The sequence below is a fragment of the Halichoeres trimaculatus genome, unplaced genomic scaffold (assembly GCF_033239565.1).
Source record: "Halichoeres trimaculatus isolate MK-OKI-2021-1 unplaced genomic scaffold, fHalTri1.1 fHalTri1_scaffold_12, whole genome shotgun sequence".
Taxonomy (NCBI): Eukaryota; Metazoa; Chordata; class Actinopteri; order Labriformes; family Labridae; genus Halichoeres; species Halichoeres trimaculatus.
The window spans coordinates 5,240,865-5,262,844 of record NW_027437190.1 but is presented as its reverse complement, the minus strand read 5'-3'; the positions used below and the strand labels follow the sequence as shown (position 1 = coordinate 5,262,844).

The 21,980-nt window shown below is 41.5% G+C and overlaps 1 protein-coding gene across 3 annotated transcripts in view; it reads left to right on the top strand.

Annotated features, from left to right (window-relative positions):
• The window catches only part of vps13b (vacuolar protein sorting 13 homolog B), a 411,975-nt gene that overhangs the window by 244,719 nt on the left and 145,276 nt on the right, over positions 1–21,980 (top strand). For all 3 annotated transcript variants that reach the window (XM_074682783.1, XM_074682782.1, XM_074682784.1), the window contains 3 exons: positions 5,876–6,079; positions 10,758–10,884; positions 14,757–14,900. In XM_074682783.1, coding sequence (XP_074538884.1) covers positions 5,876–6,079; positions 10,758–10,884; positions 14,757–14,900 — 475 coding nt within the window. The remainder of the gene's footprint in view (positions 1–5,875; positions 6,080–10,757; positions 10,885–14,756; positions 14,901–21,980) is intronic.

Here is a 21,980-nt window from a genome sequence, read left to right as displayed (position 1 = left end):
GAGAAAAGACGAAGAAAAAAGAAACAAAATAAATCTATGTCACTCAGGATTTACCCGTGATTTCCCATATTTCTCTGTTTTACTCTTTATTTTTTAACGTGATCTCAAAAGATGGAGTACATTATTGTAAGGAGGATGAGGTGGAGACACTGGGAGAGTATACAGTACATCACCAAAGGCTCTGCTTGGCGATGACAAACCAGGAGTGCAGGTGGATCAAAAGTATTCTGAATGGATAAGCCAGCTGTGTAACTGTCTCTTCATTTTGTACTCCTATTAATGACAAAGGAACAGATTACATCAGTCCCGGGAGCTGGCCCACACGGTGACGCGCGTCGTGTCCTCCGATGCGCCCCGGTGTCTATTCTCCTGCTGCAGGGACAGCGGCTCTGACCGTCTCCCCTACCAGCACTCTCTCTGTGGTGCTAGAGATCAGTCAGACCAATCAGACGCTGCGCCTCAGTCGCAGGGCATTTAAAGGCGAGGAGAGGCGCTCATTTGATTGGTGAAAACAGCGCTTGGCTGTGTTAAACCCAATCACGGCTTTTCTCCTCCCTCTTTGCCATTTTCACGGAGGGAGGCGTGAAGGCACACCTCTGCGCTCCTCTGCGCCTTGACTGCGCCTCTCTTGGCACTGCAGGAAACCTGCAAAGTGCGCCAGTCACGCCCTGTCCGCGCTGTGAAGGCCGGCACAGGGCAGGTGCGCCTGCGCTTGCGCCTGGTCTACGAAATTAGAGCCCATGGTCCCATTAATTAATGCAAGATGAGACAATTATTTTCACATTTTATTTTGTAGCGAGTTATGACGGTGACACTGTAAAAGTAGTAGAGTAAATGTAATTTGTTTTGTCCTTTTTTAATGTAGCCAAGTAAAGGTAAAAGTTGCAGCAAATACAGAAACTCCAGTAAAGTATAGATCCTCCTAAAACCTACTTAAGTACTGTAATGAAGTGCTTTTACTTCTTTCCGTTACAACACTGCAGGTTCCCAAATTACAGAACAATACCATTTCACTTTTAGGTACCCTTCTGGGGTACCAGACATACTGATCCAACCCAGAAGGTGGAGCTAGAAACACGGCAGTCCGTTGATTGGTTGAAAGATTTGTCAATCCCATGCAACAGCAGTAATAAAGATCTGTTACGTAGCTGATGTGGCTATCGGAATCTGGCTTACACGCCCTGCCTACCAAGAACAAACCCGACCTGCACCAGACTGAACTGATTCATACCGGACAACTTGGTGGAAACAGGTCTTATTACTCAAAGTGTCATATTTCAGTCATGATTAAGCTGCATAGTGACTCAAAAAGTGTTGAATTTGGACTAAACAGAACATTTTTGCACATAGAAAAAAATTATGGCTAAGTCAATGTTAGTGTTTATGTTTAATGTTATGTATTTATTTTTTCAGAATAATGTTGGCCTAAGAACAAGAGTAGAACCAGGCCCTTGTGTTCAATGTCTCTGCAGCTCTATCGCCCCTTTCTCTCTTCTCCAACCCTTGTTCCCTCTGCATCTGCAAAAGCATGTCATTTATGACATGCTATTTTAATGTCTTTCACATTCTCCACATGCTGGTGGCAGACAGATGTCAGATAATGGCCTGTGAGAGTGTGCAGAAGGGTGTGTTCCACCTGCCTGGCTCTGTATGTTTTTAGTTCCTCTCTGTGTATGGTGGGCAGTGTGGGTGCTGTGCTTTCCCAAGGCATTCTCTGATTCCTCTCGGCCAGGCAGTGTGGTCTTCACATGACTAATCAAATATGTCAAACCGCCTGTGTTTTCTCCCCACATGTACAACAAGAAAATCTGGCTTCAATTATTATTGCACCCAAGGGGAACTTCCAAAATTCCTCCTCTCCTCATTTGTCAGAAATGAAGGTCTCTTGTTTCCTGCGATTGGCTGAAATTTGTCTTTTGATATTAAATCACACTAGTTTCCACTGGCTGCATGACCAAGACAAATGTTTATCATATTTATTTATGTCATTGGAGATGACCCTGCAGCTCAGCAATGCAGAGACTTGGCTGCAGACTTCCATGTAATGCTGATTGTGAGTAAGAGAGCCTCCTAAATAAGCTGAAGTTAAGAGATAATTTGGAAAGTGTATGAGGCAACTGTGGTTTGTTTAATGTGAAAAATACCGTTTGGGGTTCTGGAGGGTGATGGAGGTAGTGTTACCATAGTCCTAATGAATGTAGACTGACACATCCCACCCAAATCTTACAGGGCCCTTTGTTTGATTTATGTTATACTCTGTTGATAAATGTGGTTCCAAATGTTGATTAAGGATCTTTTTTCACTTATTTGTATGTCAACAAATCCAGCTAAACCCAGTTATACACCTCTGATCTCCCATTTCCATTGCTTTTGTACTTGTTGCGTATTGTCATAACATAACGCTCCAGTCAAGGCCTTTCCAGTGTAGCTAAGGGCGGATAAGCTATATGAAAATTACCATTGACGTTGCCGAAAACAAATAGAACTACTCATGCTGCTGCCACATCTGCAGCCATTTTAAGCCCTTATTCATACCATTTAAGCTCTCATTGGAATTTACCAGCACAAATAAACATATCATAACGAAGTGAAAGCTCTGATGTCATATGCAGATGTTGAATTTTGATTATTCCTTTGCCTTGTGAATTTGTCAGGATGTTGTCTCCCAAAGTCAGAGAGGATGACATCATTTTCTCTTGGCTCTGATGGGACTGTGTTTGCTCACTTTTTGCTTTTTACAATTTCAGTTTCAGAGGCAGAACAACCCACTCCTAACATATCTCTACATCTGTTTTTTTTTTCTTCTCTGTACTGTTTTACAGTTTGTGTTTGCTGAGAAGGTCCGATGTTTTTGGAGACAGAAATACAAACAAAGAGGTCGAGATGAGGACACGTTTTGAGGCTCCGGTTGCACACATGCTTGACTTAAAACTTGACTTGGACTTGACCCTTAAGGACTTGGAACTGGACTCAGGGTTGGGATTTGGGACTTGTGAACAAACCTCTTGTTTTTTAAGTTTGGCCTGCTCGTATTATGCTGAATGCTCCTGTCATGAAGTGAAATCCTCTGGTGTGTAGTCCCAATACTTCGAAGATGACAGTAAAACCAGTAGCCTACATCACCCACTGCTGCTTCAGTAGTGTTTCCCACACATAGCATACACCTAGGGTGACCAGGTGGCCAGCTTTGTGCAGGACTGCACAGCATTTTAACCACTTTTCCCACGTCCCAAATTGAGACAATGTCCCACTTTTCATCGTTTGATCGGCTCTTGCTCTTTAAAGTGCAGCAGTCTCCTTTCCGAAAGTATGATTTTTATCCAATAGCTGAAAGAGGTCTATGATCACTGCCTGCTCAGAAAGTTAAAATATTGTCGGTCGTACCTTTTTGTTTTATTGGGCACAGATTACTGGACCTTTAAGAGTCCAGAACATGCATTAAATGTAAAAGAAAAAACAACAACACATAAATTCTGATGCTCTTAATGTATATAATCACAATATTTCACAAGTTCTGAGAAACTTCAGGTGTATTTAAATTTTTACAAGTAGATTTTTTAAAAGTTTTTATGAGTATTATTTCCCGTGTCATGCTTGTCTTATGAAATGGAAAGAATGTGAAAAAAACAAATGTGCATCCTGTGTGGAATCAAATCAGATTGTTGTCATTCATACTTATAAGTCTGGTCTCAATTTTTTGAGAAATTTTTGTATGTTAGATGGAAATTATTTAAGCATTTAGTCTATGTTCTAGCCTTGTGGTATTGTGTCCCACATTGTCCCACACAAACACACTCCTTGAACCACATGTGGCTTGTAAGCACCTGGTCACCCTACATACACCCGAGTAGGCTTCTAAGGTTTTTGCTTACACTGTAAGAAAATTAAACCCATTAAAAAAGGTAAATGACTGGAAGTGGCTAAATTAAAGTAAAATATCCTCATTCAAATAAAGTGCAAAAACATTACATTTCCAGAAATTTCCATTAAGAGTTCTGCAGAAAAATACAATTTTTTAACAGATTTTTCCTTAATTATTACAATCAAACGCCTTCGATGTAGTGACAATACAAAGAGTTCAACAGAAAAATACTGTTATTTTACAGCAAAATACTTTTTTAAGTGATAGCATTTTGTAACAGTGAGTGAGGAGGGAACACAGTGGATATATGACTCTACATTGGGCTGTACAATAAGGTATTGCACTGGGGGAACAGGCTTCCTTTGCAACACTGCATGGGCCGTCTGTGTACTCTTTATTACACTGTTGTTTTTTAAATTGACCAACAAAGCATAGCCCATCAGTTAATCTCATTTAGTAACACAAAACACACTTTAAAAATCACTTGATACATGGTCCACGCTGTGGTGCACAGACAGTCCACGACATGGAGCACAAACATTCTGTGCCTCCTGTACAGCAAGCTCTCATATCCACAGCGTTCCCTCCTCTCTCATGGTTTCAAGCGCTGTCACCACAAAAATGACTTTGGTGTGAAATAATGGGAATAAAGGAAATTTAGGACAACGCCTGATGGAGGAAAAAGTGACCAGTGATGCACAAGAGAAAAGTGTTTCCAGGGGAAGAACAGTGTGTTCTGTTTGGAGGATTTTTGTTTTTAAAAATCTGTCGTTGATTAAAGAACAGTTCATTGTTAAAGTGTCACCATAACTGGAACCATAAGTGAGGAGGGAACGGGGAGCAGCTGCATGTGCCACATAAAGCTAATGAGATTTACCTGCAATTCCAGTTAGGACACTAGATAATTATTATGGACATAAACCCTTATGAAACAAGCTACATATTAAGTTACATATAATTATTGTCATTTTTCATCAATTAAGCTGTGATTAAAGAGCGCAGAACAGCTTATGCAGGATTTTTCCCATTAAAAATGAGAAATAGACATAGTATGATATTACTGGCATAATACTTATAAAAATTAAACATCCAGATTGTTTATTTACAGGTGATTTCTGTAATTTTACAGTTTTGTATACAATCTTGAAAAACAGAAAAACTACTTAAAAAATGTTGGGTCATTAACCATAAAATTAGTTTTTTTTGGAGTGTACCTTTGCTCTGAACCTGAACCTGTCACAGATTGAAGAGTGGGTAGAGCTCTTACTGGGTCTGCATCAACTTCATGCACAAGTGACAGAGGAACAGAAAAAAACGTCACCGCTTAGGATTTAGATAATAAAACATTTTGAAAAATCAGGACTGCAAACTGGCTAACGTATAAATTAACTTTTTTTGTGGTCGTTTTGTAGCCTGGCCAAGTTGTGCGTTGCTGGTACGTAATTACAAACGGGTTGACCGGAGCGTTGTGGTTATTTCTCCTCTGAATGTTCTCTGCAGAGACTTTACTGTGGACATGGGAGTGTTTTTGATCACTGAAAATGGCCTCTCTAATTTTTAAAGTACACCAATAAAACAAAAACGCATTTATTGTACAAAAAAAAATCAACTGAGAGTCCACGTTGCTCACTCATAGCCGATGTTTTTTACAGAGATTGGCATTAGAAGAGTAACATGTTTGATACATTTTTGGTGCCATATCTAATTCAACTATTTAAATATTAATCCCTGAACTTCTGTTTGTGTTAAAGTGCTCTGCACGTGGATTTCCCTTTCTGCTGTGCTCCACTCTGATAGGAAACTTGTGTACACAGACTCAGATCTGGTGTGAAATTTGAGCGTCCCCTCTGCCCATGGTTAGATTGATAATGCTGATCTTTGCGTGGATATGAGCATGAAGGCCTATGTGTGTAACCACCACACCACAACCACCACAGCCACCAGCTCCTGCTCTGCCTCCAGTAAAACATCTTTACCTTCATAAAGTCACCAAACTTTTCTTCTTCCCTCTAGACGAGCTCTGAACCTGGGCATCTTACGTGACCCCGGCTCGGAGGTGGAGGACCGTCAGTATCAGATCGACCTTCAGTCTATCAACATTGGAACAACCCAGTGGGAGCAGCTGAAGCCAGAGAAGGAGGGGAACAAAGGAGGTGTGTCCGCAGAGAGTGAGAGGAGCTCCCAGAACCCAGCGCTGGAGTGGAACATGGCCAGCAGGTCTGAGGAAAGCTCTGTTCTTAACCATTTACTGATTTATGAAAATGTTTCCATCATTGGTCCAATAATCATACAGCATAAATAATATCACACATTAGCAAACCAAGAGGGTACAGGTGCATTTAAGATAAGAAAAACTTGTGCATCATCTGTGCAAAAGCAAAAACTGTAGCAGCTGAATCAGGATGCGTCCAAGCAACAACATCTCTCTAAGCCCATGCAGAAGAGCTAAAACCTGCTACTCTTTGAGAATCCGCCTGAGGCTGGCTGCACCAGAAACCACGCACACACCAAGCCTGGAAGCTGATTATTACAGCAATAATAATGATTTAGAATATTACAACATTCAATGTTGAGGAATCAGGATCACATTAAATCCACCTGTAGAATTACATCAGTAATTGAGTTGACACAGGCTGCATCCGAATTTGGCACACCCATCCATCCATCTTCTTCCGCTTATCCGAGGTCGGGTCGCGGGGGCAGCAGCCTAAGCAGAGAAGCCCAGACTTCCCTCTCCCTAGCCACTTCAGCCAGCTCTTCCCGGGGGATCCCGAGGCGTTCCCAGGCCAGCCGAGAGACGTAGTCTCCCCAGCGTGTCCTGGGTCTGCCCCGGGGTCTCCTCCCGGTGGGACGTGCCCTGAACACCTCACCAGGGAGGCGTCCGGGAGGCATCCGTACCAGATGCCCGAGCCACCTCATCTGGCTCCTCTCAACGCGGAGGAGCAGCGGCTCTACTCCGAGCTCCTCCCGGATAGCCGAGCTTCTCACCCTATCTCTAAGGGAGAGCCCGGCCACCCTACGGAGGAAGCTCATTTCGGCCGCTTGTACCCGCGATCTTGTTCTTTCGGTCACTACCCAAAGCTCATGACCATAGGTGAGGGTGGGAACGATGATCGACCGGTAAACAGAGAGCTTTGCCCTCCGGCTCAGCTCCCTCTTCGCCACGACAGACCTGTGCAGAGTCCGCATTACTGCAGACGCTGCACCGATCCGCCTGCCGATCTCTCGCTCCATCCTTCCCTCACTCGTGAACAAGACCCCGAGATACTTAAACTCCTCCACTTGGGGCAGGATCTCATCCCCGACCCGGAGAGGGCAGTCCACCCTTTTCTGGCTGAGGACCATGGACTCGGATTTGGAGGTGCTGATTCTCATCCCAGCCGCTTCACACTGGGCTGCGAACCGCTCCAGAGAGAGTTGAAGGTCACGGCTTGATGAAGCCAACAGGACCACATCATCCGCAAAAAGCAGTGATCCAATCCTGAGGTCACCAAACTGGACCCCCTCAACACCCTGGCTGCGCCTAGAAATTCTGTCCATAAACGTTATGAACAGAATCGGTGACAAAGGGCAACCCTTCCAGTGGGCTCACCACCTGCAGGAGGGGCCATAGGGGTCGGGTGCGAAGTGAGTTGGGCGGCAGCCGAAGGCAGGGACCTTGGCGGACTGATCCTCGGCTGCAGAAGCTAGCTCTAGGGACGTGGAACGTCACCTCTCTGGCGGGGAAGGAGCCTGAGCTGGTGTACGAGGCTGAGAATTTGGCACATTTCCCTTCAATTCTTCATAAAGGCTGGCTCGCTCAGCCAGGCACAGAGAGGAGCTGTAAATAAAAAGCAGCAGACACAGAAGTAATGATGAGAACAATCATGTTGACACGTCTTTAACAAAGAGCTGATGCTAAAGTCAACTTTTCAGCAACAAATATCACACAGCTACCTGTGTGTGTCTGTGTAACCTGCAGTCAGAGAGGATCTCCTGCAGCATCTTTGGATCAAACCAACTTTAGGGAGAGGGGTGGATGCTTTTTTGAGGTTTGAATGTAAGCCACAAGTAGCTGATTTCTTTTGTTCAAAGTTATTTTTATTGACTTAAATTTTAATATTATATACATTAAAGTGTACACAAAAAACATTGTATACATTAGATTAACCCCCCCCCAAAAGCAAAGACAATGAACTATTTATTCCTGTCAAATTGTGGAGAATTCGCTGAAGAATGTAGCCGACTTCTTTTGACTTGAAAAAATAATAGAGATGATGACCGCACTTTAAAATAAAGTTAATCTGGAGAATTTACAAGTCTGGTGTGGAGCCAGAGACAGGGTTCAAAAGCAGGAGAATCCCTCCTAAATCAGGAGAATTGGCAGGTCTATCTGACCTGGATCACTCAGCCAGACAGGACAGGAGCCGCAAAGTTAACATGCACGAGTGATCTGTGGGGTTAAAACTGGTGTTTTCAGGATTGGAGTAATCAGACACCACTTCAATGTCACTGATGTAAAGGGCAAAAACATACATGTGAACATTATGTCCCAGAGCAAAACTGACCTCTTTTGCAAAATCTAAGGTTTTATATAGAAGTACCACAATAATTACTTTCACTGATAACTAATTACATTCATGAAGGAGTAGTTCCATTACTAACTTAGTTACTTTTGGGGAAAAGAAACAAGTAACTGATTATTTTTTTAAAGTAATCTGCCCAACACTGGTCATGAAGGTGTAAGGCATTACACTGGACATGCACCCATCAATCGGTCGGCAGATCAGTCGGTGCCAATTTCCTATATTTTGGGGGATTGGTGATCAGCCCCTCCGCACATATGAAACTGATCTTATAAACCTCCAGGAAGGTCTGACAGCCAGCCATTGTTGCTTTTTGCTCTGAGACCTAAAACTCAGGACACTTTATTGGTTATTTAAGTTAAAACATAAAGATTTTATCGTTTCACAGGTATCGTTCAGTGATTTTCAATAAAATAAGATTGGAATATTGAAGGTATATGCTGTCAGTTATAAAAACTAAAATAAAAAAAATCTATATTGGTCCAAGTCAGTTTCAGCAGGTCATGCTTAAAAATTGGGGATCAGCCATAAAGCTGTGATCAGTGCTCCCCTACATTACACAGCGTTGAACACACACAGTTCCAAAGCTACATTTTTGTTACACAGGAAAAAAACTCCATATATGGACATTTTTTTCTCAGAGTGAACATTTGTTTCAAGTTAAAACAAATAACTGTAACAAGTGCACTACGCAGGTGCTTCGAATTGTTACTCAATAGTAGAGATGTTATTCAGCAACTGACTTTTTTTTAATGGTTCACTAATTTTGTGTTACTGTCACATGGAAAATCAATAAAAGCTGATTGAGATTTGATTTGGGATGGGTACCTACCACATTTGAAACGATACCCGGTACCTGGTAGTTGATACCGGTACTCCATGGTACCAATTTTTGGTACTCTTTTGTGTTTATGTGGTAAATAATATCAATTTGTTTAATAATAAAACAATTTGTTTTTCAATTCAACATTTATTCCTCAATATATAAATTTGCAACATTGTGTTCACATCCAGTATGGAAAATCTCTTACTCCTCCACTCTTCCAGCCACAAGAATGCAATTAGGTACCTAAACTTGGTACCTTAGGATTTTATGTGAATTGGTACCCTGTATTTTTGACAGAACTCAGTCAGTACCTATAAAAGTACCTACTTCGGTACCCATCCCTAGATTTGATAATCGAAAATCAGTTGTTAATCAAATCAGGGTCTCGATAGTTGGAATAAAATTCATTGGGGAATTGGACAGATTAACCACCCTATGATTCATGCAGTAGTTTCAGATCTACAGGAAATAAAAGGGACATGAAAACAGGATGTTTACTCTTTCCCTCGTGCACAACTTTTATTCATGAAGTTTTAAACTCTCCCCATCTCCCCCAGGTAGTGAGTTCATCCACTCTTCACACTGTGTATCAGAGTCAGTCTTTCCATCTACTTTGAACTACAACCCCCCCTCTCCCATACACACACACACACACACACACACACACACACTGGCTCCAGCCTGGTCAGGGGAGCTGTGTTACTGCTGGTAAACCGAGCCTCAGGCTTCCATACTGGTGAATGATAGCACCTGTCCCCGGCAACGAGACACTCATTGTTTCAATCCCTGTCTGAGGGGAGATTAGCCAACACCAATTGGCCTCACAGATCATTTCACCTCCAAATTAGACCCCCTTAAACTCTCTAAGCAAAGAAATGTGTCAGAAAATAATCCCCCCGGGGCGCTGGTAATGCACGTTGGTGTAGCTGCAGTGAATATGATATTGGTTTTAGCTAAGCACTGTACTCTGGGCCACCAAGAAACCAGGCTTTTAAAACTGGGGCCAACTGTAAATATAAGAAGCTGTACCACTTGATTGTTTTAATAGCAGCAGATGTGGCAATTTACACCACCTTGTAAAGCCCACTTGTATATTTGTTTTAGCGATAACAAATGTTCCCACAAATATGACTTGATTGTGGGAATGAACATTAGAGAAGCTGAGAAAGCTGATGTGAGAGGTTTCAGTTTTAAGTCGTGTATACGATCATAGCGTGTTCTCAATTGAGACTTGTCAAATAAAGTTTCAGTCTGTCTGCGTAACCTAATGAGCTTAATGTAACTTAATGAGCCCGCTTTGATGTGGTTGAGGAAAAGAGAAACAGTTTCTGAGAGAAATATTACGCACAGAGACCACCTCCTCCTTTGGTTTAGCTTGTTTGAGAAATAGAATGTTAAACTCCAGCTCTGAACACTGTCAGGTTTTTACTGTGTTCTGTCTCTAAACCATGAGTCCTCCTTTCCACAGTGTCTAAGTATTTTCTGTGTGTGTTTCTCTGCTCAGTATACGGAGGCACCAGGAGCGGAGAGCCATCCTGACACCCATCCTGACTGACTTCTCAGTGCGGGTCACTGCCGCACCGGCCATCATCTTCAGCAGGAATCTGTCCCTGGACTGTGGGCAACCAGAGGTCTGTATGGATTTGTTGTGTTTTCATGCTTCCTGAATTATCTGATCACATTAACCCTTTTCCATCAAGCCAGTTCCATTGTTATTTTGAAGTCAGAGCCTAATCAAGCATCAGTTCTTTGAGTTTGGACCACCAAAGAACTGAACCAGAGCCAGGAAATGTGGTAGTAGCAACTCCTCACTGAGCTAGAAGAAAAAACTCTTACATCAGAGGCCGGAGGCAGAGTGTTGACACCACCCAAAACTTTGTTGTGATGTAAGGCACCCTGAATAAAAAATTTGTTTCTAGACACCAAGGCTTAAAGAGCTGTGAGGAGTTTTCGATAGAATTCATTAAGTCACAATAGAAAGATGTTTGTTTACTGTTTATTTTTAGCATTTATTTCCCAAAATGAGCAGCAGAGTCGCCCTGTTCCTTCTTTCAGTGTAAATTTTTCTCCTGATCAGTCTGAAGTGACTGTAATGATCACTGCCATTCTCATGCTGTGGATGAGGAAACTTGAAGCCTGATAACCTTCATCTCCTCCTCTGAGGATCAACAGATACAGTTTCTTACTTTCACAAAATGAAAAAAATAAAAAAATTAATGATTAAAGCACTATCTGAACACATGTTGACATTTATAAAAGATGACACAAAATAAAAGATTCTTTTTTTTTTTAATGCAGTGCAATGAGAATCAGCATCTTTACCCAGATACATAATGGTGTGACTCTGTTGGGGCTGCTTGAGTGACAAAGGGGTAACAGTGAGTGTGGAAAAATATTGTCTGTTTATTGTCTTTCCATATCAATTTACAGATAATCAATGAGTACAGGCTGCTCAGGGTTCATGGTTACTTTATCTGCACTGGTTTCTGGACCTGGTCTAAATGCAAATCAGTTTGAGTCTGTGTTGGCTGGAACACAATAAAATTCACTGTCTACTGTATGCTGCTGCAAACCGTCCCTCCCTGTCTGTCCGTAGACACTCTCACCTACTACTCTTCATCTACAAATCTGTTCTTGGGCTGCTTCCATTTTATTTGACCACATATTTGATCAGGTCTAGTAACCGTTGTGGACCGCGCTCACAGGATTTTATAAAAATGTTTGTTCCTAGAGTCAGAACAGAACTGGGTAAGAACCTCCACATGGGATAGTCTCTCGATGGATGTTAGACTAACAGAACTGGTCACTGTGGGTGAATTTAAGACTTTGTTAAGGGACCAGGAGAGAGCTAGTCTTGGACAATGCGACTGTTTTAATTCTTGACTGCTTCTTATTTTGAATTGGTGTTTCTACAACAGCTTGGTTTCCATATGCTGAGGCTTTTATCTAGTTAAATAAAAGATATTAAAAAAAAAATGTAGAAAAAGTGAAACACTGCCTGGTTGCATTGTATTAAGAATGTTAACCCAATCAGTGGCATATTCCAGCTGATTGACAAGCGGCCGCCCTGTTGTTGATGGTGTGGAGGCTTTCCAAAAGGGCTCCACTCCATAGACAACGTCCATTTCTTATACAGTCTTTGGTCACATCCCACTCACTGCTCCTCACATTTCCTGTTCTCTTCAGCTGTCCAATCCAATACAGGCAGAGAAACACAAAAGAAAAATCCTTTTAAACGTGGACTTCCTGCTCAAAGCATCTCTGTTCTCCTTCCTATCCCTGACCTTTCATGTCCAGTATTGTTACAGGTTACAAAGTCTGACGTATTTTAGTGAGTCAGTTTATAATAATCTATAATGAAACTTCTGTAATCGATTTCCGTCTTTTTGCCTCGTGCAGGGACTTGTTAGCGTTAGTGCAGAGTCTCTGGGTCAGTCCTGGGTGTAATGGAGGCTTTTGACCCTCAGGGTTCAGATCTTTCTGCTTGTACAGCTGATGTTTTCTGGAAGGACTTCTTTCTTCATTCATGCTTCATCTGCCCACGCTAATGTGCCCCTTGACAATGGCTAACAGCTAATCCATAGTTTGCACTGAGACACACACACACACACACACACACAGATCGCAGATGTAACTTGAGCTTCCTTAGGTTTGGTTATTTTGCACCAGTAGTCATGAACTCCTCTCAGATAACTTAAACATTCTCTCTTAGAGTTCTTACGATCTACCTGTTGTTCAGTGAGAGTTAGTTAATTAGTTAAGTAATAATAGATCACCCGTCAATCTCAAGACACTTCAGAGAGAGCGTGTTCAGGCTGTGTGAGGATGAAAGTGGAGCTTAATGAGAGAGAAAAAGAGAAATGTAAACAAACAGACACACCTACAGGTAACACAGACTCATTGCTACAAAGTCAACATCTTGTGTCATCCATCAAAGACCAGCACAATGAGGAAAACAGAGGAAAATATCAGGTGTTAGCTACCAACAACTTTAATGGTGACAGCATTAGGGAACCAACAGATTTTTAACTCTATGTCCTATAACTACTGTAACTGTTCATTCAGGCCCCACAAACTTTAGTGAAAAGGTAACACACTTACAGTATGTGGTTAACACATGTCTCACTTATGTCATGGTTCTGTTTCTGGACATATTGTCTTAAGATACACTTATTTCATTTTATATATTCTAATTTTGACATTTGTAATATTCTCTTTGTTGCTATGAAACAGTAATTTTCCACACCATGGGACTAATATAGGGTTATCTAATCTTAACTGGGTGATGTAATACACGTTTATGGCTATGTAATGTGATGTGTTTGTTGCTTTAGATATTTAATGAGGTTAGCAGTCATATCATGTTTTACGCTGCAATACATGAATCATGAATGCCTGTAGGAAGATTTTTATTCCTGAACTGTTTTTCTTCTTTTTTTATTATTATTTTGAGGCGTTTTTCATGTCTTTAATCAGGTAGGAGAGGACAGTGGATAGAACAGGAAACAGGGCAAGAGTGGGAAATGACTGATATGTGGATAAAAGGCCACAGGTCGGATTCAAACCAGTCCCCCTGCTCTAGGCGGCCTGTGCTCAAAGTGTATTTATTGTTCTAAAGGCAGGAAAAAAAGAGTAATTTCATTTTCATATCAGATATTTGATTTTTTTCTTTTTAAGTTAAAGACATGTATGTTAAAGACTGCATGCGCTTTTTTAGAGCTTGTTTTGCAACAACAACCCTGAAATACTATAAAAACTGTGTAATAAAAAATGAAATAAAACCAAAAATGTAACAGTTTGATGCAAAAGTAATTACATTTTGGGTTAAGCATCTTGTTACATTTTGGGTCATTGTTATATATCAGGCTCTAACACGCCAGAGCACTCAACATACAACAGTATGCACTTATAACAATATGCAAAAATGAATAAAACTGTTTTTTGTGTTTTGTTTTTTTTCCGGGTAATTCCCTGAACCTTAATATTTGCACACATTTTACCTTTGTATATTTTTTAGTGTATGAATTTTTTAAGCTTCTGATCCACATTTGAAACTTTCTAAAAAAAATCAAATATGAAAAAAATCACTAGAAACATTTTTTCCTTCCTGCCCTATGAAGAATAAAAACACAGAAGGAAAGAATCTTGACACAGGCTGATATTCAATTCAGCCATAGAGACAATGACTGTCCACTGCAGTCAGGTCTATGAGCCAGAGGGTGAATCATGCTGGATGACACTGAAACAAAGGTGGATTGTACAGTGTTTTTTGGTTCAGCCTGTGTGAACCTGATAGTGAGTGATGGTTTGATGCCGTGGACTGAGAAGTAAACTGCTTACTTTGGTTTGGTGGTAAGGGGTACACAGGGATATAAGGTCCAGCTCAGCTCAAAGGGAAAAAGATGTATAACATGAAAGAAAAGAAGGCCTTGCACTCTGTTGGATGTGCACCCATCACCTGTCCTCACTCACTCGTTGTTCTCCTGACCCTGTCTCTAACCAGGAGGTGGTGGTCTGCGGTCACTCTCTGGAGGTGAACGTGACCAGCAGCCTGGATTTCTACCTCAGCATCGCCCAGGTTCATCTCCTCCAGCAGCTTCTCAGGGACAACATGGTGGGGATGGATGCTCCTGAGAAAAGTGCCGAGGTACAGTGAAGAGCAATACACATGAACTTTTCAGCAGGCATCCCCTATAACACACAGTGGCTATGGAGACAGGTGACACCCTGTGAATACACTAACAGGCAAATCCAAAAACAGACCACCACCAACCAAAAAGGGCCTCAGATGCTTATTTACTACCTATGGGGGTCATTACTTAAGAAATGTGGAGAACTAATCAAACGTTTCCTGTTTCAATGGCTTCATGTAGAATTTAACCACTGTTTTTGATTATTATTTTTATCATAATGGATGAAATGTGCTGTTGCAAACAGTTCAGACTTTTGGAAGGCATTTCACAGCCCCCCCACCAGGGTTTCCCAACACCCCAGGGGGTCCTGACGCCCACTTTGGGAACAACTGCTCTCGATGGTACCCACATCTTGATATGTTTGTAAATAAACTAAACCACAGGGTCACTTTTAGACTGTGGGCTAAAACTTAAGGTCCTTATATGTTCCCCCGAGGTATTTGATTGTTTCTCAAGCTTGGAGAGCCTTGGATCTGCTGCGCAATTTCCCACTAAAGTCTACTGATTTGGGTCCATCAGGCTGCCAATGCTACATTTGGAAGACTACTTAACCGCAGTACAGACTAACAGTTTGCTTGTTGTCAGATTAGCCTAAAGATACGTCATAGCACCAGGCTGCGAGTAGCGCTATATTTAGACTGCTGCTGACGTATGGTAAAATCTTACGTTTGTTTATTGTCACATTTCAAACAACAGCGCTTCATAACTGTACTGATCCTTACCTAGTTGCTTTGTATTTGGTAAAAAGTTGACTTAAACAAATTCTTTTTTTTTTTCCCAAAAATAACACGCCTGGTTAAAAGTCACATCTTCACGACAATGTGCGTGAGACTCCTGGCCAGCCCAATTCAAACGGATCTTCCTCATTGTATCTTTGATAAAACAGCTTCAGTTTATGTCTTCTCACCAGCTGCTCGATGTGCTATGTGAAAGAAAGAGATTAATCAATTCTCACACCAAGATACCAAGCATTTTAGAACAGTATCACTTTTCTTTTGTTAAAAAGTGGTTTAATATTATGAGCAGGAGTGTGAAAAGCATGAAAATCAGCATTGCAGTCAGTTTGATGGGTGTCATAAATAAAGAATGAATAGCAGTGGTCCCAGCACGCACCCCTGTGGTACCCCCTTGATCACTGTAAGAGAACAAGCTGTGCATCTTCTGCCTGGAGACCTGAGTCCTGGTGGTTGCCTGTTTGTTGTGACTGTGCTGCTCTGCTCAGCCTGTGTTTAAGAAGTGTGTAGTCCGGGTCTCCTCACACACACACACACACACACACACACACACACACACACACACACACACACACACACACACACACACACACACACACACACACGTCTCATTAGCGTCCATGACATCCCTCTCACATCTTATCACAAAACACTACATGTGGCTGTCTGAGTTGTTTTTTGCTTTGAGTTTCTTGTTGAAAAGTGCCCTGTCTGTTCTGGGCGTTTCTGACACATTTAAATATTTACTCACTAAGAGCATTTCTCTAATGTAACCTAATGTAAATGTAAAGTTTACTGAGCTGTGTTGGGCTGCAGCACTCAGGACTCTTTCTATTGTTTACAGAACGGGGAGCTCCCAGGCGCCATTTGCCCCGTCTGACCACTCAATAAAGCTTTTTAGTGGAACACAATATAAAAATATTTACCAGCTGTTGTGAGGATCTGAGTGACAGAGAAAGGAAGGGGATGAGGCAGAGGGATTCTTGGAAATGGAATGAAATTACGTGAGCTGACAGGAGAAATTACTGTGTTTGGGAATAGAGTTTGACCTTTACTTATGAGTCAATGTTGCAAGTACAAATAATGCAAAGGGTAATCAGATGATCAGTCAAAACCAAGACTGTGTCTACTGTGCAGGATCAGAAGTATTTGAGGAAAAAAAAATTTGTTTGAGGTCAAAACAGTCTAAATATATAAAAAGAAAAAAAGAAACAAAAGAAAACAGATAAAATCCAGATCCTGATCCTGACATAAAAACATCCTGACATATTTTGCCCATATCGCCGCCTAATGGAGAACATTTTGCTTGGTCAGAAACAGAGTTTGTTGATGTTTACACACGACAGAAAGCTGACCGCTGGTCATCTGGTATCAAGAGACACCTGAGGAACAGGTGTCTGTGATGATGTTTGAGCGCACTAAGAGACTGATTTTTACAGAAATCGCTAAAAGAAATAATCAACAAATAGAGCATACATGTGTTACTTTCAGGGTCAATGAATATGTTAGTAAGACAGGGTAAGCTGGCGCTTGTTCATTCCCACAGAAACAAATGTTGCCTTTTTAACAAAAATACACACTTCTATGTACATCATCAAACTCTCTTTTTGAGGAGAAAACTAACCCTACTTTCTCTGGAAGGTTAAGTGAGATCCAATTCGATCCACTTTATTTACGTTTTATAAACTGAATGTTTCAAAAATGCTGCTCAAAACATCGATCTAAAACAAAACAATTATAAAACCACATCCTCAGTGTTGCAGGTTCTCTCTATGTCTCTGTCATCTCACATCTTCTCCTTATATCTATGCTGATCTCTCATCCAAAGAGAGCACCGCTCTCACCCACAGTAGTTTACCAGCATGATTTTGATTAACAAGCTTCACCCCCCCCCCTCAAAAAAAAAGAAAAGAAAACATAATTTACTTTTATAGACAAAGTAAACGGTATCTATCAAATTGACGTCTATAGCCGCCAATGGCAGTGAACACATTTAGTATTGACCAGTTGAAAAAAATAAAAGGATTTATAAATCTTCTCTTCTTCATGAATTCATCTGACTAGTCATGAACTACAATTTTGTAATGTCCTAGAACTCAGATTCTTTATTTGAGAAGCAGATATGAGATTCAAAAGTGATTTATTAGATTAATTAATTACAAATCCTTTAATTAATTAGGTTATTTTTTTAATCACCTGACAGCACTAATTTTTTTGTTCTTGTTAAAAGTTGTGCCGCTGAGTCCTGGACTAAATGTAAGCATGAAAGAGCATTTTTCTAGATGCAGGCATTAAATACATTACAGTAGTCCAGGGGTAAAAAAAATAAAGAAGGCACAACTTGCTCAAAGTGCTTGAAATATTTTAAAAAAGGCTCAACTGTTGACAAAAGATGAAGATGATGAAAGCCTGATCTAACCACTGTGATGATCTGTTTGTTGAGTTTAAAATCCCTGACCATCGTGATGCCAAGGTTGGTGATAAAGGGTTGGACATCCCCCGTGAGGGGATCAGTTATTCCATACAATACTAGATGTTGGCCACTGTGAACAAAGTGCATGCAAAAAAAAACAAAAAACACAACAGCCAGGAATTTGTTCCTACCCGCAACTGTAGCTGCATGAGCTCTTCCTCTACAGGGGCAGCAGAGGGATGCTGCTGTTTGGTTCTCCTATAACCAGGAATCTGCAGGTGACTCGAAGATGCACTGAAAACAATAAACGGTGAGATTGGTAGATCACTCTGATGCTGATATGGCTTCTGAAGTCAGATGGTTGGCTTTCAATAATGTCGTTGTTGATCTCTGTGAAAATGCAGGCATATATAGGCACAATAACTGAGCAGAAAAAAACAGGCCAATGATACCAAAAAATAAAAAAATATACTGTGTTCAGTCTGCTGTAGAACAACAAGAGAAAGACAAAGTGTGAAGTTTCCTGAATTATTTATTTGTTTGCTTAGTTGTTTATACAGTTAATGCTGAGGAGCGGCGCCTTAGTTAGCATCTGGTTTTGATTTGGGTGATCCTTGAGCCCCCCCTTTGACTTGTAATGAATGATTCATGGATTGATTCTGTCAAGGGGCAGCTAACGGCTGCAGAAGGTTCATCCAGGTTCAAGGCAGGATGAGAAAGCTCAGCAAACAGCTATTCTGGGAGGTCCATTTAAAATCCCCACGTGCCCCCCCTCACACACACACATATACACACACACACACACAATCTCAGATAAGGTTTTCAGTCCTTTCTCCTGATTGTTCCTTACATACTTCATGTTATGTTTGTGTCACCAAGTCATGTTTTCAGGCTGAAACAGGGATGACAACAGTTGACTGTTTTTTGTTGCAGTGACACTGCCTCAGGCTGGTGTTAGTGAGACAGACGGTGAGACTATTAAGATTATTAATTCAGCATTGAAATATGAAGAGCATATGATCAGGGGAATGCTTTTACACTCACAGTTTGGGGAACTCTCAGTCGTCCACTTGGCTTCATTACACTGTTCATTTTGATCCATACATTGTTCTTTACTCATGTTTCACAGCAGTGCAGTTATGGAGTGTGAGAATACCATTAACAATGAGTTTGATCATGGTGTTGTGAAGCTTCTGAGGCTGGAGGTTTCCCGCACTGAGTATAATCTGGCTTTGATTCCTCTGGACACTCACTGTTAAAGTATTTGTACCTCCATCAATCTTGGTGTTGTAAGTCTTTTGGCGATTGCATCTGTCCAGTTGCTTGGCTCAAACACCACAAGACAGAGGGCCAGTATGACTCAAACATGGCCACGTTCCACTTCGTGGGAGCTCATTTTACAAGCTGCAGAGCCCTCTAGTGTTGGTCTGTCTGCAGCATCGTGTGATCCAGGAGGCTGCTTCTCTTCCCTCAGTCTGCTCAGTCAGCAGCTGAGCTCTGCGTCTACCTGACACACAATGAAAAACAGCATCAGAGCTTGGGGTACACATTGTAGTGCAGAACAGGAATGATTGATGTGAAAGGAATAAAAGTTCCCTTAGTTAAAGCTTTCTGTAATGGCATGGATAGTTTGTGAAGTATTTGCTGCACTTTTTATAATCCTTGTTTCAGGGATTGTTTCCCTCCAGAGTAGCGCTTAAATCAAATCACGTTCCCTGCTCTCCTCTCCTCCACCTTTTCCCCTCTCATTATGGTTTGTATTGTTCTGTTTGCATACGTCAGATTCTCTAAATTCCATGCACCGACTTCAGAACATGCCCATCACCTCCTCCAAGGTTTTATGGTTAATGACCTTGTTTTTGACTTGGTTTTTGGGTTCCTCTGCTGTGACGAGAGGAGCCAGGCATGACGGGAATGTGTGCGAGCCGTGTGTGTTATTTTTAGTCACGTCCAGTCACTGTGAAAATCTGTACCCAAAGACAAACATCCACACACGCGCACTCTCACACACTCATCATTAACAGGAGTTTTCTGTGCATACAGATGCTACCGTTTTATTATTTTCTGTTATGTTTTGGGTTTCTGAGTTGTAGCAAGTTGTCCACAGTTTGCATATCCCTGACCACTGTGATCATCAGTGAGTTACAGGAAGTGATTTACAGGCAACCCTTAAAAGTCTGTACAGAATAAAAGATTCATTAAGCATGATCTGCTGTAGACTGACCTATTTTTGTAAGCTTTTGTGTCAGTGTATAACTTTGATGAAGTACACATCTTTACAACTGTATGACCACTGATGGCATCACTGTCTGGCTCTCAGGTTTCTGCCACAGTGACGAGTGCCAAAGGTATTTATGGATGCTTCACCAATTTAGGAGACCATAATTTATAGATTTTAAAGCTTGAAAGTAGTTCTTAAAGAAGTCTCCCTTCTAGATATAAGACAGATTGTAATCCACACTAATGAGATTATCAGTACCAACATTACTAGTTTCAGGTTATTTCAAAATGCTATTTCTTAGCCTCCAGTTCGGGTTGACTAGGACCGGATCGATTTACAGCACATCTAGGTGTATGACAACACCATGCCAGCTGATAAAGTTTAGTAGTCAGAAAAGAGAGATCTGTGTTTTTCTCTGCTGAAAATGATTTCTGTGATTAATTTTGTAGTGATGGTGGACACTGGAGCCTAACTGTCTGACAGAAAAAGGGGGTCAGGGCAGAAGAAAGATAAACAGGAGAGAGATAGAGCACGAGCTAAAGGCTAACACAGGAGCTAAACTGTTTGTAATAATGTTGATTCCAACCCACAGTCAGCAGTTATTCTGCAGTGGTCTGTTCAAACTTGAGAGTCTATTAATAAAATGAAGAGTGAGGTTATGTTAGCTCTGATTGGTAGATGACTGGCAGGACATGACCAGGGTTCACTAACATTAAACATTACAGATATGTCTCAGAGCACCGGGCTGCCAGCTGTGCTAAATATAGCCGGCTACTAAACTACTTACAAACTGACAGTGTTAGCTTATAGCCCTTTTCCACTAGCATGCCTTGGCCCTACTCTACTTGTTTTGTGATGGTTTTCCACTAGCCCAGTTCTTTGACCACCAGGTAGCGGGGTCGCCATAAAACAGCTGGGCAACACAGCCCCCATGTCATTTTGAGAGCAACATAACAATCGCAAACAATGGAGGACTTGGAGGCAATAGTATGCTTGCTGTTCGATCTGTGGCTTTTTGTCACAGACCGAATGAAAGAAGAAAACAGAAGAAGGCTCCAAGCGGGTGGCTCTTGTCCTCCTATGTCCTGTCTTGTTTTGGGCGCCGCGCTCATGGCTCATCAATGACGACATTGTCTGACCAATCAGTAGCCGGCAGTCAGTGACGTCATCTTTTAGTATCGACTCAGCTCGCTTGGAACCAGAACAGAAAAAGTACTAAAACTAGCTTGTTTTAGAAGGTACCAGGCCAGTGGAAACACGCTGCAAATTGAGTAGGGCTGAGTAGAGTTAGGCTGAGGCAGGGCCATTGTTGTCACGTTAGCCTACAGATGTGTCAGAGCACCTGGCTGCTGATAGCACTACATAAAGCTTGGTGCTACATTTGCTTGATGTCACGTTTCAAACCATATTGCTACGTAACTTTACTGATGAATACCTTACCTCATTGCGTTGTAGCAAGTGATAAGTAAAGGTAAAAGTAAGTGAAGTAAAGAACTTTGCGACAGTGTGCAGAGACTCTGGGCCAGAAGGTGGCGATAGAGAGCAGTTAAAACAGATCTTCCTCACAGCATCTTTGATAATCTTTTACTCTCAAGACTCAGTTTATTTTAACTCAGTTTGATTTCAGCTCATAGTTTTAGAGACCTGAGGTTTTGAGAAACAGTTA